We start from the raw sequence: 13,929 nt of genomic DNA on the forward strand, positions 1-13,929 counted from the left end.
TATGTATAATATATTTAAAGATTTTTATTAAAGATAGTATTGCCTGTTTTAGTTGGGTCTTTCCAAGAGCTACATTTCAGTTCTCATTGGAAATACTGAGGAGCTAAAAATCCAAACTTAGAGTCTCTTTTATAAACATCAAAAAATATTTTGAAAAATAATGCTGTCATACTCCCTCTCTTTGACTTGGATTATTCCTCTTGTTTGTTTACATACTAGGGATCACTTCTCAGGGAAACAGCTCTTAACGCATTGAGTTTGCACTTAAACTTACTTAGCAAAATTCTGTTGGTTATGGAAATATACTCAATTGGAAGAAAATGTATAGTACTCTTAATAATGGTCAATGATTGTGTCGTATAATGGTGCCATCTTCTGGAAACCTGGGAGGCCACAGTTTTGATGCTTGACTTTACAAAAGATATCTTATGCTTTCCCTCCTTACTTTTTGTCTGTTTGGTGAAATATGCTTATGTAGCCAAATCACAAGTGGTTATTAGTACTATTTATGTGTGTGTGTGTATATATATATATATATGTATATGTATGTATTATGTGCAATGGTTAGATGAATGATTTTCTGGAAGGAAGACTTTTGTTTTTCTCAGAAGAAAATTGACATGAAGTTTGAATGAAATAGATTTAAGATTGATTGTTTTAACTTTGAAAGTTTTGACTTTGATTCTTTACAAAACAGGTTCAAACTCTCTGGACAGATGCCTTTACTTTCTATCCAAGTATCAGATCAGAAACTGACAAGTATCTTGGAGCTAATTGATAGCATTCCTAAGCCAAAAAGTGTGCCTGCTACCAGTTCTCCTCCAAAACCAGCTGAGGTAAGGTTTTTAAAAGATATTTCATGAAAAATGATTAGCGAAACACCTTGCTATAAGCATTGCAATTTTGAAAGGAGCACATGAACGTGAAGAACAAGCATTTGCTTAGTGCCTCTTGGAAAAGTTAGCTCATTCTTTAGCCAATAACTATGAAATAGCTGTCCAGTGGCTGGATTTAAAATAAACCCTCCCGGAGTTTTACTGCTGTGGGAATTAATTTGTAGTTCATATTAATCTTGATTAACAAATGTGCTCACTTTTGCTAAGGATTAGCGTATTGGTACCTTCAAATTTACACATATATCACGGTGCCGCAGAGTTTGGGTTCAGCAAAGAAAACGTTGAAATGTCAGAATTTTTAGAAGTTCAAGTAAAAGATGAGAGTTTTAAGTTTCAAAAACAAACAAACAAAATATTCACTATCTGTGGCTAGGCAGGCACTGTTTTATAAACAGTGTCTGCCTAGCAAAAGTGGCAACTTTTTTTCAGCTGACTTCAGTGCTTTTCTCATCTTTCTTTTTTTTTTCAGTTACACAACAGAACTTAGTGGGTAGAAGTTCTGCCTTGCATTTGTAATGTTTAGGAGTTTGGAGTGTGTTCTCTCCTTCCTTCCCAACCCCTTTCCCTTAGTGAAAATGATTTGGGTCACTGTTTTGTGCTTTCTTCAGAACAGAAGTTTACCCCTTTCGTATTATTCCTGAAAAGTATGTTTTACCTTTTGAGCTGTTTTTAGCAAAACTAGGAAATGAACTTCCAGTTCCTAATTTTTATCATAAATCTAGTCTGTGTGATCTGATTATATTTTATGTATGTTTAAAGCAGTTCTATCATTAGAAAATATGTCAAATCTCAAGGTCAAAGACAAAATTCTGCTGTCCATTTTTTTGTCATTTGTAAATATTTCCAACATTCTGTTATTTAATCTTCTGTGTACTTGATTCTAAAGGACTACTGGTCATCTTTGTGTTGGCTTTTTTTTAAGATTATTTGATAATTTGTCTTTCCATCTTTGTAGAAGTTATTCTGCCCTGTTCATGAAGGCAGTTGATGCAGTTTGGCATTTTCTATGGGTTATGTTAGCATAATATTCAGTAACTGTAAACACAACCACCAGACATGCATACCTATGGAAAGTATATATACAGTGAAGACTGTTTCACTTTGACATGTGGTTCTTGCCATCTCTTCAGTGGTGCCGTTAAAATTTTAGCTAATTCTGACCTGCTCTTTCACTCTTCATATACTACTAATATACTCAGCCAAAAGCTGCCCTAGTCTCTGTTGTTTTGTGCAACTCATCACAGACAAACTTTGTTTGAGGTAAGTAATGGGACTTTACATAATTTTTATACATAGATAGAATCTACACATATAAGATGATTATCTTGTGCTTTATAACATTTACTATATTGAATTTAATTATAGAATTCAACTATTACATCTGAAACATTTTAAGTGATCTTGATGTGGTTAGTATTACCTGTACATTAGTTGTGATTTACAAGATGAGGTGAGGAAAGACTGTGGAGCAAGTGTGAATATATTTGCATTATATGTCAGTCGTTGTCAGCTTCGCAAATGCAGGTAAAGCCTTCGAGCCTGTGCAATGGATTTTTTAGGTGAGACACAGTGTGAGCGGAACTGGACCCACCCTTTAATCCTGAGGTTCATCTACCAGGGCCAAATGAGCTTGGACGGTGGCAACGAGGTCCTCAGAACATAGGTTTAATTAGAGTGACCTTCTCTTAGATGGATGACCTTACAGGGCTAAGCGAGTTCCATCTGCCTGGGTTTAGAGTTGTCCTTCTCCTCTGTGTGCTCCGAGGCTCCCCCTCTTATCTCCTGTGAGGGCACAGACCACGCCAGCGAAGCTCCCTCTGTGCTTAAACATGTCTGCTCAATCTTCCATCTACCACAGAGCTTGGCAGATTTTAACTGATGGTATTAAGTTCGGTTGAATTGAGTGGATTTTCTGCTTTGGTGGTGGCTTTCATCCCTATAGTTGAAATTCTTCTGAACTTTGTTAGCATCACACCACTTCTGAACTGAAAAGGATGTGCTGTCCTTTTTTAGAGTGCTGCATGTGAACTTTGTTCTTTACATTTTGAATTAGTGGTGGAAGTGTTCTTGGGCTGTGACAACAGAAGACTTCTTGAAACAACTCCTTCTACATTTTTGCATTCTGCACTTGTACTTTAGCATAAGACCAGCATGGAAGACTTTATTTTTCATTTTTTGGTATTATGAAGTCAAATGTCACATTTTCTTCTTGTCTTCTTAGAATGTGGAAATGTTACAGATGAGCAGCTTTCACAAGTTACAAGCCTCTTATACAGTTGATATATTTATTACTTGTGGACATGGGTATATTCAGAAAGATCAAATTAAGTAGGTTGAGACTATGAATGAGGCTGTTGAAATGTTATGAGAGAGATGAAAAATGTAGCCTTGGGAAGTGTTCAAAGATGAATGTTTCTTGTTGCCATAATGTTTATATTTCTGTAAGATACTGTAATTCTGTGAATAGTTGTCTGACACTAAGCTTTGAAAGGTGCAGTAACAAGGGTGGAGGGAGGCTGATAGTGCAGGGAAAGAGCTGTTGAGTGTGCAGTCCAGAGCCAAAGGCACTCCAGAAAAACAGCACACAGACAGTGCACAACTCTCTTCTTACTTTGTTATTGTGTGCAAGGCACATGTACACTACATATGCAGCTGGAACTTGCAGATGAGAATTCTTTACAAACTCAGATCACCAAGACTACTTCCTGAGACTTGATGGTGAATAAACCATTTGGTTACCTTTACTAAGAGAACTTAATTCTGGCATATATGAAACCAGGTGGAGTGGAGGATTCCTGTACTTTTGTGCACTCTAGTGGCATTTCACATATTTTCAGTTGCTTCACTGGGTTATGCATAACTGCATCTCACAATTCAAGACTCTTAGAATCATAGAATATGCTGAGTTGGAAACAACTCACAAGGATCATCGAAGTCCAACTCCTTGCCCTGCATAGGAACACCCCAAGAGTCACCCATGTGCCTGAGAGCATTGTCCAAATGCCTGAACTCTTGAACTTCTTGAACTCTGTCAGACTTGGTGCTGTGACTACTTCCCTGAGAAGCCTGCTTCAATACCCAACCACCCTCTGGATGATAATAACCAACCTAAACTTCCTCTGACACAGCTTAAGGCTGTTCCCTTGGGTCCTGTCACTGGTCACCAGAGAAAAGAGATCAATGGTTGCCCCTCTGCTTCCCTTTGTGAGGAAGTTGTAGACTGCTGTGAGATCTCCCCTCAGTTCTCTACTAGTGCTTGATTTTTCAGATGTGTGAAGAAGTGAGATTAAAGATGGCAAAATGCTGGGTCCTAAGTTTGGCCATAACAACCCCGTACAGTGCTACAGACTTGGGGCAGACCGGCTGGAAAGTTGTCCGTCAGAAAAGGACCTTGGGGTGCTGATCAACAGCAGCTGAACGTGAGCCAGTAATGTGCCCAGGTGGCCGAGAAGGCCAATGGCATCCTGGCCTGTATCAGAAATAGTGTGGCCAGCAGGACCAGGGCAGTGATCTTCCACCTGTCCTTGACACTGGTGAGGCCACACCTAGAATCCTGTGTTCAGTTTTGGGTCCCTCACTCCAAGAAAGACTGATGTTGGTCTTTCCTCCCGAGGAAAAAGCAATGGGACAAGACTAAGTAGACTCAAGTTGCTCCAAGGGAGGCTTAGGTTGGATATTAGGAGAAGTTTCTTTACCAAAAGTATTGTCAAACACTGGAACAGCCTGCCCGGGGATGTGGATGAGTCACCACCCCTGAGCTATTTAAAAGACTTGTAGATGTGGCACTCAATTCTGCCACTAAACCATGTCCCTGGCAGTGCTAGGTTTAATGCTAGTTGGACTTGGTGATCTTGAAGGGTCTTTTCCAACCTAAATGTATCTACGATTCTGTGAAATCAAGAAAGAGTTTTGTCTGCTCTAATGTTTTGTCTAGCTCTTTTTTCTTTTTTTTCCACCTGGCACTTGTATTGTGTGATTTTTGTAAAAAAGCTCTTGATCTTTATTGTTCTCTGAAGTTGCCATACTGTAGTCCTCTCAGAGAATAGGTTTTCTTTTCTCCTAATTTTTCATATGATGTGCCATTTCTGTCCCTCTTTTGATCTGTGAAGTTGTATGTTTGAACCTCTTCATTGTCTTTCCTGTGTTCTCTCTGTAACTAGATGACAGTGCAATACCTGCTGCTTCTGTCTAATTTAGGTCTCATTCCTCTCCATGTTGGTAATTTCAGTAATGTAAGTGTTTAACTGTAATGATTTGCATTTAAACTTAGACAAGTTTCCCTAAGTGGTAAAACTTTCACAGAGCATATGTGCTTGCAATAGCATGACCAATAAATTCAAGCAAAAAATTTTATGGTACCTCCTGTTTCAGGCTGGAATATCCCCTGTGCTTTCAGCACCACATTTACCACAAGGCATGTTTCCTACTCTGGATCTTCATTCATTTCCTGAGTCAGGTAATATAATCTAATTTAAAGTTTTGCTTAAGAAATAGTTCAAGTCAAGAAGTTTTGGAGCTCGTTGAATGAATTTATTACTCTTACTATAAGCAACCACTTGTGGCTTTGTTTCAAATTCTTGAGGGTTGAATAATGTTATATTGTGTGTAGCTTATTATAATTCACTCTGTACAAACTATTTGTGTATTTTCTCATAGCAGTAAAATTTTTGTCATTTTGCTTATTTTTGTCATTTTCTTTCTGAAGGTAAAATGGAAACATGTTTGTTTGGTATGGTTTGTATGTTTTTGTATTAGCATATGTTGTTACAAGTCTCTATTCAGAGCATCTGAAGTAATATTTATGACATTTAGTATGTACTTACTCCTGTGATGACAGTTTAGATTATTTTCTTCTTATGAAGGAGTTATCTCCTATTTAGTTGGTTTTATTTAAATTATAAAATCCTGAAACAATGATTGTTAGAAACTACTGTGTTTTAATAAGCAAGCATTTTGAATGAATTTTTCGATTCAAAATAGAAGATTGGCTGTGGAGAAACCACTTGTATTTAGTACTGTTTTGCTGTTCAAAGAGCTTAGCTAGATCCTAACATTTCATCTAGTAGTTACATTTGAAAATAAGCAAATATATCAGTATTATTTCAGTGTCAATTTTTTTTGTGATGCCAAAACACTCAGCTGGAGAAAAGAGAACAGTACTTCTCCTTTCTCAAGGTAATGATATATGTGGTTTGCAAACACTAGAGAAATTATTAGCAAAGTTAATTTTTATATCTACTTTATAGCTTTAAACTCAGTGTATGTGCAGTATATATAGAAATATGTATTTGTGCATCTTCGTCTATTTTTTGTATCAGTTCCTTTGTGTCCAAAGGAAGTGTCTTTCAACTCTTAAAAATGAGGATGAAAGGAGGATGAATGCTGGCAACAAGTAATTTGAGAAAGTAATAACTAGATTTAGATTGAATAAAGTCTGATTTTTAATCTATACTGTACATACAGCTGTGCGATCTTTTTAAGTGATTCATGTTATTTCTTGATCTTCACCCTCGAAACTCAGGGGTGCTTTCAAACCTTAGAAAATAGCTCTTCATATAATTTCTTGAGAAGGATACTTCTTCCAGTTACCTTTAAACTTCAGTCTTCATGATTTTTAGGTGACAAGAGCTTTACAAAACAGTGCAATGTATTTGGCTTGTTTATATTTCCATAGTAATGTCAAGTGGATTAAAAGCTTGATAGTCCTTAGGAATCTCTCCTGAAATGGGAGATCTATATCAGGGAGACATCCAAAGTAGTGCCCCTGATATTGAAGCAGAGGCTGCAGCCCTCAGCAGCAGTCAGACCAGCAGGAGAGATAATCTATTAATATACACCAAATGCAAGATGAGCCACAGTTTGTGCTGTCTTTTACACATCCAATAGTGAGAGAATGTTGACAAGGGAATTAGCTGATGAGAACTGAAATTTATGACATGATAGCTGTAGGTGTGGTGTAAAGTTGTGAAGGCAGGAGTGGAGGTAATTATAGAAACAGACTTTATTGGTTGCTAATTATGAGCTAGATACTTGGATATTTAAGCTTTTATAGATGTAGGCATAAAAATTCTAAGTCATAGTAATATAAAATTTTGACTGTCTAAACTGTGTATGTAATGTTGTTGTGAATTAATCCATAGAATCAGAAGAAGAATTTTATGATGCACTAAGCAGTCCTATGGAAGAAGTGACATTTTTTGAAGCCCCATCTGGTTCCCTCAAGCAAGCTGGCAGTAGTGCAAGGCAAAAAAGACTACGTAAACAAGAATCTTTGAAAAATATGACAGAATTCCAGCTCAGGTTTGAAGTTGCTGAGGTAAAGTTACTTGGTTTTTTTAAAATTTCTCTGAAGCACATCAGGACTGTAATTTTCCCCTATTTGTTGTGTTCATAAATCCATGCCTGCAGAAGTATTCATTCCCCATTTTTTTGCCGAAACTATTCTGCAGAGTTTTTACTAAGCCACACTTGTGCTTCTACATCATTTTCATCACTGAAATACTTTGCTTTATCCAGTTTTATCACTGAATTTTCTTTACCTATCAATCAAAAATCACATTATGTATTTGTTTTAGGTAAATATGTAGTTTTTGACATGTTTTTTTCTAGATATTACTGTGTTCACTGGGAAAACTTCATTAATGTTTCCTCTTGTAACAAAAACCATATTTTTCTGCTCCAGTTTTTCCCAGATCTTGTTGTCTGCACACCTAAATCTATAACATCTTCATTATGCTGAGTTTTCTGTGGTGTTCTTGCTGCTTCAAACACAGGGGGAAAAAAGAGTATTTTATCCAAATGCAAGACAACTGTTTCTGACTATATCAGCTGGTCTAGTAAAAAAGGTGGCCCTTAACACTATCATTGCCTTTATCATTAGACCATCAGTTTTATTGCTACTAATCACTGTATTTTACTTTACATTTATTATACAAATAAATCATACAAATTCAGTTAACTTTACAAGGGCTTGCAGAATGTCTTCAACACATCATAGCTAGCTTGCAACATACTATATACTAAAACTTTGCTACAAATGAAACTGAAATGAGCTGTTCTTTGTGTGATGACAAGGCCTTGTTTAAGAACTACTAGTTTAAAGATAGATACTGTATTTTACACTATTCTGTAATGGAAATTATCTTACAATCTGTAAGAACAAAGTACAGTTGGGAATCTCTTAGAAATCACCTCTCCATTTGTTGGCTTCACAGTGTACTGGGTTAGATTTTGATTTTCCTTATTTGTATACAGCATTATATGGAAAGGAAGTGTACGTATTTTTGTTTTGCTTTGGTTGTGAAGTTCAGATACAACAGTTCAGCTAGGTATTTATTTAATAATATTGTTGTCATGCATGGGTGCAAAAGTAGTAAATCCTCCTGCCTAACATCAATCTTGGGAATCTAAATTACCAGGAGTGTTCAGAGAAATTCCAATGAAAGCAGTAAACACTGTATGCTGACTGAAAATCTAGTTTTGACTGTGTTCAAAAGTTCAAAAAAGTGCCGTACAGAATAGTTTTTAAAAATTATTTAGTTTGTGTAACTGTTACTTTGGTGTTACATGTGTGCATGTTTGAAGTTTTTGTTAAAATAGCGGCAAACAAATTGAGCAACGTTACTTGATGAATTGTTTATTTTTTCCAAGGTGTTTACTGTATGTATTAATGTATTAATGTGTTAAATGGTCAATACACAAGTACACATTAACTGGTAGAATGTATGTAAATATTTTATCCTATATAAAAACTAAGAGAATAATCCCCTACTGGTTTTGGGGGTGTGTGTTTTTTTTAGGTCTTAGTTAAATTATGCCGTCGTACTGATAATACTGAGATACCTGTGCTGCAGCTTGATATTTTGGGCTTAGGCACAGAACTTAAATTAAGAACATTCGACATGACTGCAAATGCTTTCCTGCGTGAAGTTTGTCTGCTGTGCCCAGAGTATATGGGTAAGTGTTTATAGTCTGATCAAAAAATTACTCACAAATAACACTTTGAATTTGCTTCAAAAAGTCTTGTAGGACTTTTGTCAACTAAGGAAGATTTGCTTTCTAAATTAAATACAGAGTGGGGGGGAAGTAGGAGCTCATTCTCTTATTAGTGCTTTGGTAAATACGTTCTGGTGCTGATGATTTTAGAGAGACATCTAAGTAGTTTAGGTCTGCAAAAGAGGTTTTGTGATTAAAGAGTAATGACAGTAGCCTAGTTTGTAGTATATAGATTAAGAAAGTTGTAGATTTTTTTTCTTTTAAAAAAGTAATCTTATTATTTTGTGGGTTTTTTTTAAGATGATAACGACAAGCCAGTTTACATAATTACTACATTGGATAATGTAGAAGATGATCTTCTCACTCTAGAGTACATAAAGGTGAGAAAAGAGCAGACTTTGCTTTTGAATTGTAAACCTATCATAAATAGTACAATATTATGGAGTAATTGTTGAAGGTTCTTCTCACTTATTTATGCCTTTAGCATCTTGAGTGTCATGTGCAAAGTTTGTCTGCTCCCTGAACAGAATAATCTGTACATCTTAAGTTGTAGTAGTTTTGAAAATAAGTTCTCTCTAATGAAATTTCCAAAGTTCTCCTGTTTTCTTTATTTGTTTTGTGTGCACTTTTGATGGAATAGACTGATATTAATGGACCAGAACTCAAAACTACCTATCAGAATGTTCTACAGAAAATAAAGGTATGATATCTTTTTTTAACATAGTTTTCTCAGAGTGGGGAGACAGGCATATTGGATAAACAAAAGTTGTTCTTCTAGGTGAACTTTTCCTCTTTAGATGTTCATTTGCATACTGAAGCTCTGCTGAATGCTATGAACTATCTGAATAATCTTGTACCCAAACAAGAAACTAAAGTTGCAGAAGTCCCTGAAAAAATAGAGGAGAAGAAGGATGTTCTTAAGAAATTAAGTGAGTTTCTTTATTATATTTTTCCCCTTTTCATTCCTTTCTCTTCACATAAGCAAGAAGAAAACAAATGTATTTTCTAGTTTAGTAAACCTGTTAATGACTTGATATGAGAAATTTTGCTTGGGATTTATATGCTTATCCATGTATAGTTTTCTGGCACAGAGATTGAGACTTACCTTTGCTGTGTATTTGAAGCACTGAGTAGATGCAAATAAAAAATTCATAAATTGTAATTTTTAAATTTTTTTTCCAGGTATGAATTAAGGCTTTTGATGGCATTACAGTTATTTACCGTTATTTACCGTTATTTACCGTTATTTACCGTTATTTACCGTTATTTACCGTTATTTACCGTTATTTACCGTTATTTACCGTTATTTACCGTTATGTGCAGTTCAAAGGGACACTAAAATATTAAATCTCCTCTTGGAAAAACTGTAACTTTTATTATTTTGTGTTTCCCACAGCATCAAAAAAATTGAAGTATGAAGATGTTATTGACCTCAATATCTGTGCAGATTTATCATGTTTGAGTATCTTTATTAGAGAGAAAAAACAAAGAATAGCTGAAATTCACATTGAAGGTAGGAGAAAAACTTTAGTCACGAAGATACAGAACTTTGTAACCAGAACAGTCTATAGATTTTGTATATCTTGTTTTTTGAGGTCTGGATAGCCAAGTGATCATGAGGAAAACAGCAACCGAAGTGACTGCAAAATTGAAGAACATCATTATTTTGGATTCTGATGAGACAGCATTGTATAAAAAGGTATGCATTTGCATGTATCATTGACTTTTTTGAGTGGAATATTGATGCTAAATTGAACTTTCTTATGGACTCAACTCTCTGCTGTGACTTTTTTCAATCATGTTTTATGTATTTGGTGGGAGCAGCATTCTCTGTAGACACATTGATTTTACTCCCACAACCAGTAATTATTAGGCTGACATTAATTTGTGCAACTGTGATACCCAGTAATACCCAGCTGCTCATTACATTTCTTGTTCTGTTGACTTTAATGAACAGAATTATTCAAGCTGAGATTCAAACTGAATATTTTCAGCTATTTCAATGGATTTTTTAAATTTGATTTTTTTTTTCATTTCTTTTTGAGATATATGAGGTAAAAATGTCATAAGAGTGTGAGTTAAGTTTCTTCAGCATGTAAGTTTTTAGAGTAGAGTAGAGTTAATGTATTTTTGTCTTCCTAAGGCTCTGTACATCACAGAAAAAGAAGTCTTCAACTTCAGAATGATATCATATGTGAATACTACAGAGGACGTTGCATATTCAAATATGGATGTTGTTGACAATCGTATTTATCTAACTGTTGGGTGTATTCAAGTACTTTTTGTCAACAAGTTTGTTTCATCTATTTTGGTAAGTTAAATTTCCCAGATACTGTTTCTTAGCATTCAAGTAACATTGTCAGAACCAGAAAAGGATTCCGTATGGAGTGATCATTGCTCTTACCAAATATAATTATAATTTTCCAAATATTTAGTATGTAAATTTATGTATATATATATATATGCATAGTTTATCATATTTGAGGAAAGATTATCCTATTACAGGATTTGGAAAAAGTGTGTAGGAGAAACAGTCTCTTAAGAATAACTATGATTCTTAGTGTTTTTGAAGTAGTGCAGTTCTTAGTAATTAATTTCCAAGATCTGTTTTCTTTTCCTAGGCATTTGTAAATAACTTTCAAGCTGCGAAGGAAGCTCTTACTGAAGCAACTGTTCAAGCAGCAGAGAAAGCAGCTACAGGTGTAAAAGAGCATAGTTCCCGTTTGGCACTAGATATTAACATTAAAGCACCTGTTGTAATAATTCCACAATCAGCAATGTCTGAGAACGTTCTGGTGGCTGATCTTGGTCTTATCACCGTGAAGAACCAATTCTTTATCGCTAAAACAAGAATGTGTTATAATGTTCCACCTGTTATTGACTCTATGACGGTGAAATTGAGTGAACTAAAGTTATACAGGTAATGTAATGTCAGTATTTTTAAAATTCATTAAATGCTTCTGGGATTCTTCTTCAGATAGAGAGCTTTGAGGAGTTGCTGAATAGTTAAAGGTTGGTGGTTGACAGATGCACTATTATCTTGAAATATAACAGCAAACTAATATTTTTTAAAAGCAATAAAATTGTATGGTTTAGGAAGAATAGCAATCTACATATCTTTAAATAGAAACAAATGTTTTTATAGGCAAAATTGTTTAGTAGCAACGTGGATAGAACCTTCCTAAATCTTCGTTTGCAAAGCCTAGCCATGATATGATGTTTAGTAGCATAGACTTATATATCATTCATTACTTTGGGACAGGTTATACCCATTTGTAACTGGTTATTTTGATGGGTTTTTCAAGCTATGCACAGCAGGAAAGGTACTAAGTCAGATAGCCATAAAAATCTGTTTGAAAATGGTTGTTGATGCAGGGATTGGTGAGTGGAGAGGGAAGGGGGAAGGGGCTTTTCAAACACGGTTGAAGAATACTGAGGAAAGAAGAAATTGCTCTCCACTGGAGATCAGGTAAAATGTCCTAACTTGCAACAGTTTATGTGGTGTGTGCCTGGTAGGTGCCTGATGTCTCCTCCCTGACAAAGAAAGATGCCTAGTTGGTGGAGTAAGGTTTTAACTAGAGCTACTAAGAGTGGTATAAAGACAGTTTCACAGCACTGTTTAAAAACATTAGGGAAGTACAGAAATGTGTTTGTTAGAGTGTGTAAGCAAAATATGTAAAACAGGGAGTATTTTGTTTCTGTTCACAGATCCTGCTATGAGCAAGGTTCTTTGCAAACAGAAGTACAGTTGCTGCAGCCAGTCAATCTGGAAGTAGCTGTTGAACGAAATTTAGCTGCTGCGTGGTATAAAGAAGTTCCTGATATTGAAATATCTGGCCGACTCAAGCCTATGAATGTAAGCACTCATTTCTGAAGTCAACTGTTAGAATGTTTGAGGAAAATGGATTTATTTTTCTCTCTGTTAAAGTCCAAGCTCATTTGTTAGGTTGTTTGATTTCAAGACGTAGATGTAGAGTGGATTTTGTTGCTTGATAGGGGGAAAGGAAGTGAATAGCTTTCTTTTCTAATCTAAGTTCTGTGTTTTATCTGTGATACTGCAGGGAGACTTTGTACTGTAAATGACTGTTATTAGTTAAAACATATTTGTGCTGTTATAGCCTTCTTTTACCTGTCAGTATCTTTCAAAGAAGGATTGGAAAAAGTTGGGGTTTGTTTTGTTTAATAGCAGCATGAATTCATACCCATGACAAGCCTGAATTTGAGTTATTGCATGTGTTCATTTAAATTTAACATTAAAAAATATAAAGGTTGTCAGGTGTATGAGGAAAGCCATTTTGCCAGATTTTGAAAGAGAACTCATAACTATTAATGTAAACTACCTTGTGACTAAATGCACATAACAGTTTTGGGTGACTGGAAGTCCAACTGCATATGTACATCTAATGTTCTAGTTTCTAAACTGTAAAAGTTGGTAAAGAAATTTTTTGGATGAAAACAAAATAATGTGTGACTGACTTCTGATTTCTAGAAATTACCATAAATGTTTTGTGAGTTTGAGAAAAATGTTTTACTTGGTCTTTAGTCTCCTAAACAGAGACTCATATGAGATTAATTTAATTTATCTGTTTACTTGTAAACTCACATCTTAGTTACGGAAAGCTACGTGAACTGAGTTGTAATTCTGATTTTAATTCCAATTGTTTTTAAAGCTAATTCTCAGTCAGGAAGATATTACCACAATACTGAGGACACTAAATGAAAATACAGGGGAAAGCTCTGGTGCGTCAACATCTTTTCCAGAACCGAAAGAATCAACTAGATATTGTAGTGATATGCGTGGTACTTCACAGCACCCTGCAGGTAATATTTTCTAAAATTACATAGTCTGGCATTTTTAGGTATTATTATCAGTTTATTACTTTTGTTGGAATTGCATTTATAAAAGGATGGCAGATTCAGTTGTATTTAACAATACTGTAGAATCACAGAGTCATTAAAGTTGGAAAGGACCTCCAAGATCATCGAATCCAACCTTTGAGTGAACACCACCATATCAACTAAACCACAACACTAAGTG

At 35.3% G+C, this 13,929-nt stretch overlaps 1 protein-coding gene across 8 annotated transcripts in view; it reads left to right on the top strand.

Annotated features, from left to right (window-relative positions):
* The window catches only part of VPS13A (vacuolar protein sorting 13 homolog A), a 102,699-nt gene that overhangs the window by 30,898 nt on the left and 57,872 nt on the right, over positions 1 to 13,929 (top strand). For all 8 annotated transcript variants that reach the window (XR_004354829.1, XM_032676945.1, XM_032676946.1 and 5 more), the window contains exons 23-35: positions 698 to 836; positions 5,268 to 5,352; positions 7,037 to 7,212; positions 8,696 to 8,852; positions 9,192 to 9,271; positions 9,532 to 9,591; positions 9,670 to 9,820; positions 10,288 to 10,404; positions 10,487 to 10,590; positions 11,035 to 11,202; positions 11,513 to 11,811; positions 12,600 to 12,747; positions 13,562 to 13,712. Coding sequence is in view for 7 of the 8 variants with exons in the window: in XM_032676945.1 (XP_032532836.1) it covers positions 698 to 836; positions 5,268 to 5,352; positions 7,037 to 7,212; positions 8,696 to 8,852; positions 9,192 to 9,271; positions 9,532 to 9,591; positions 9,670 to 9,820; positions 10,288 to 10,404; positions 10,487 to 10,590; positions 11,035 to 11,202; positions 11,513 to 11,811; positions 12,600 to 12,747; positions 13,562 to 13,712 (1,835 nt within the window). In the remaining variant the exon portion in view is untranslated. The remainder of the gene's footprint in view (positions 1 to 697; positions 837 to 5,267; positions 5,353 to 7,036; positions 7,213 to 8,695; positions 8,853 to 9,191; positions 9,272 to 9,531; positions 9,592 to 9,669; positions 9,821 to 10,287; positions 10,405 to 10,486; positions 10,591 to 11,034; positions 11,203 to 11,512; positions 11,812 to 12,599; positions 12,748 to 13,561; positions 13,713 to 13,929) is intronic.

This window comes from Chiroxiphia lanceolata, chromosome Z, assembly GCF_009829145.1.
Source record: "Chiroxiphia lanceolata isolate bChiLan1 chromosome Z, bChiLan1.pri, whole genome shotgun sequence".
NCBI lineage: Eukaryota > Metazoa > Chordata > Aves > Passeriformes > Pipridae > Chiroxiphia > Chiroxiphia lanceolata.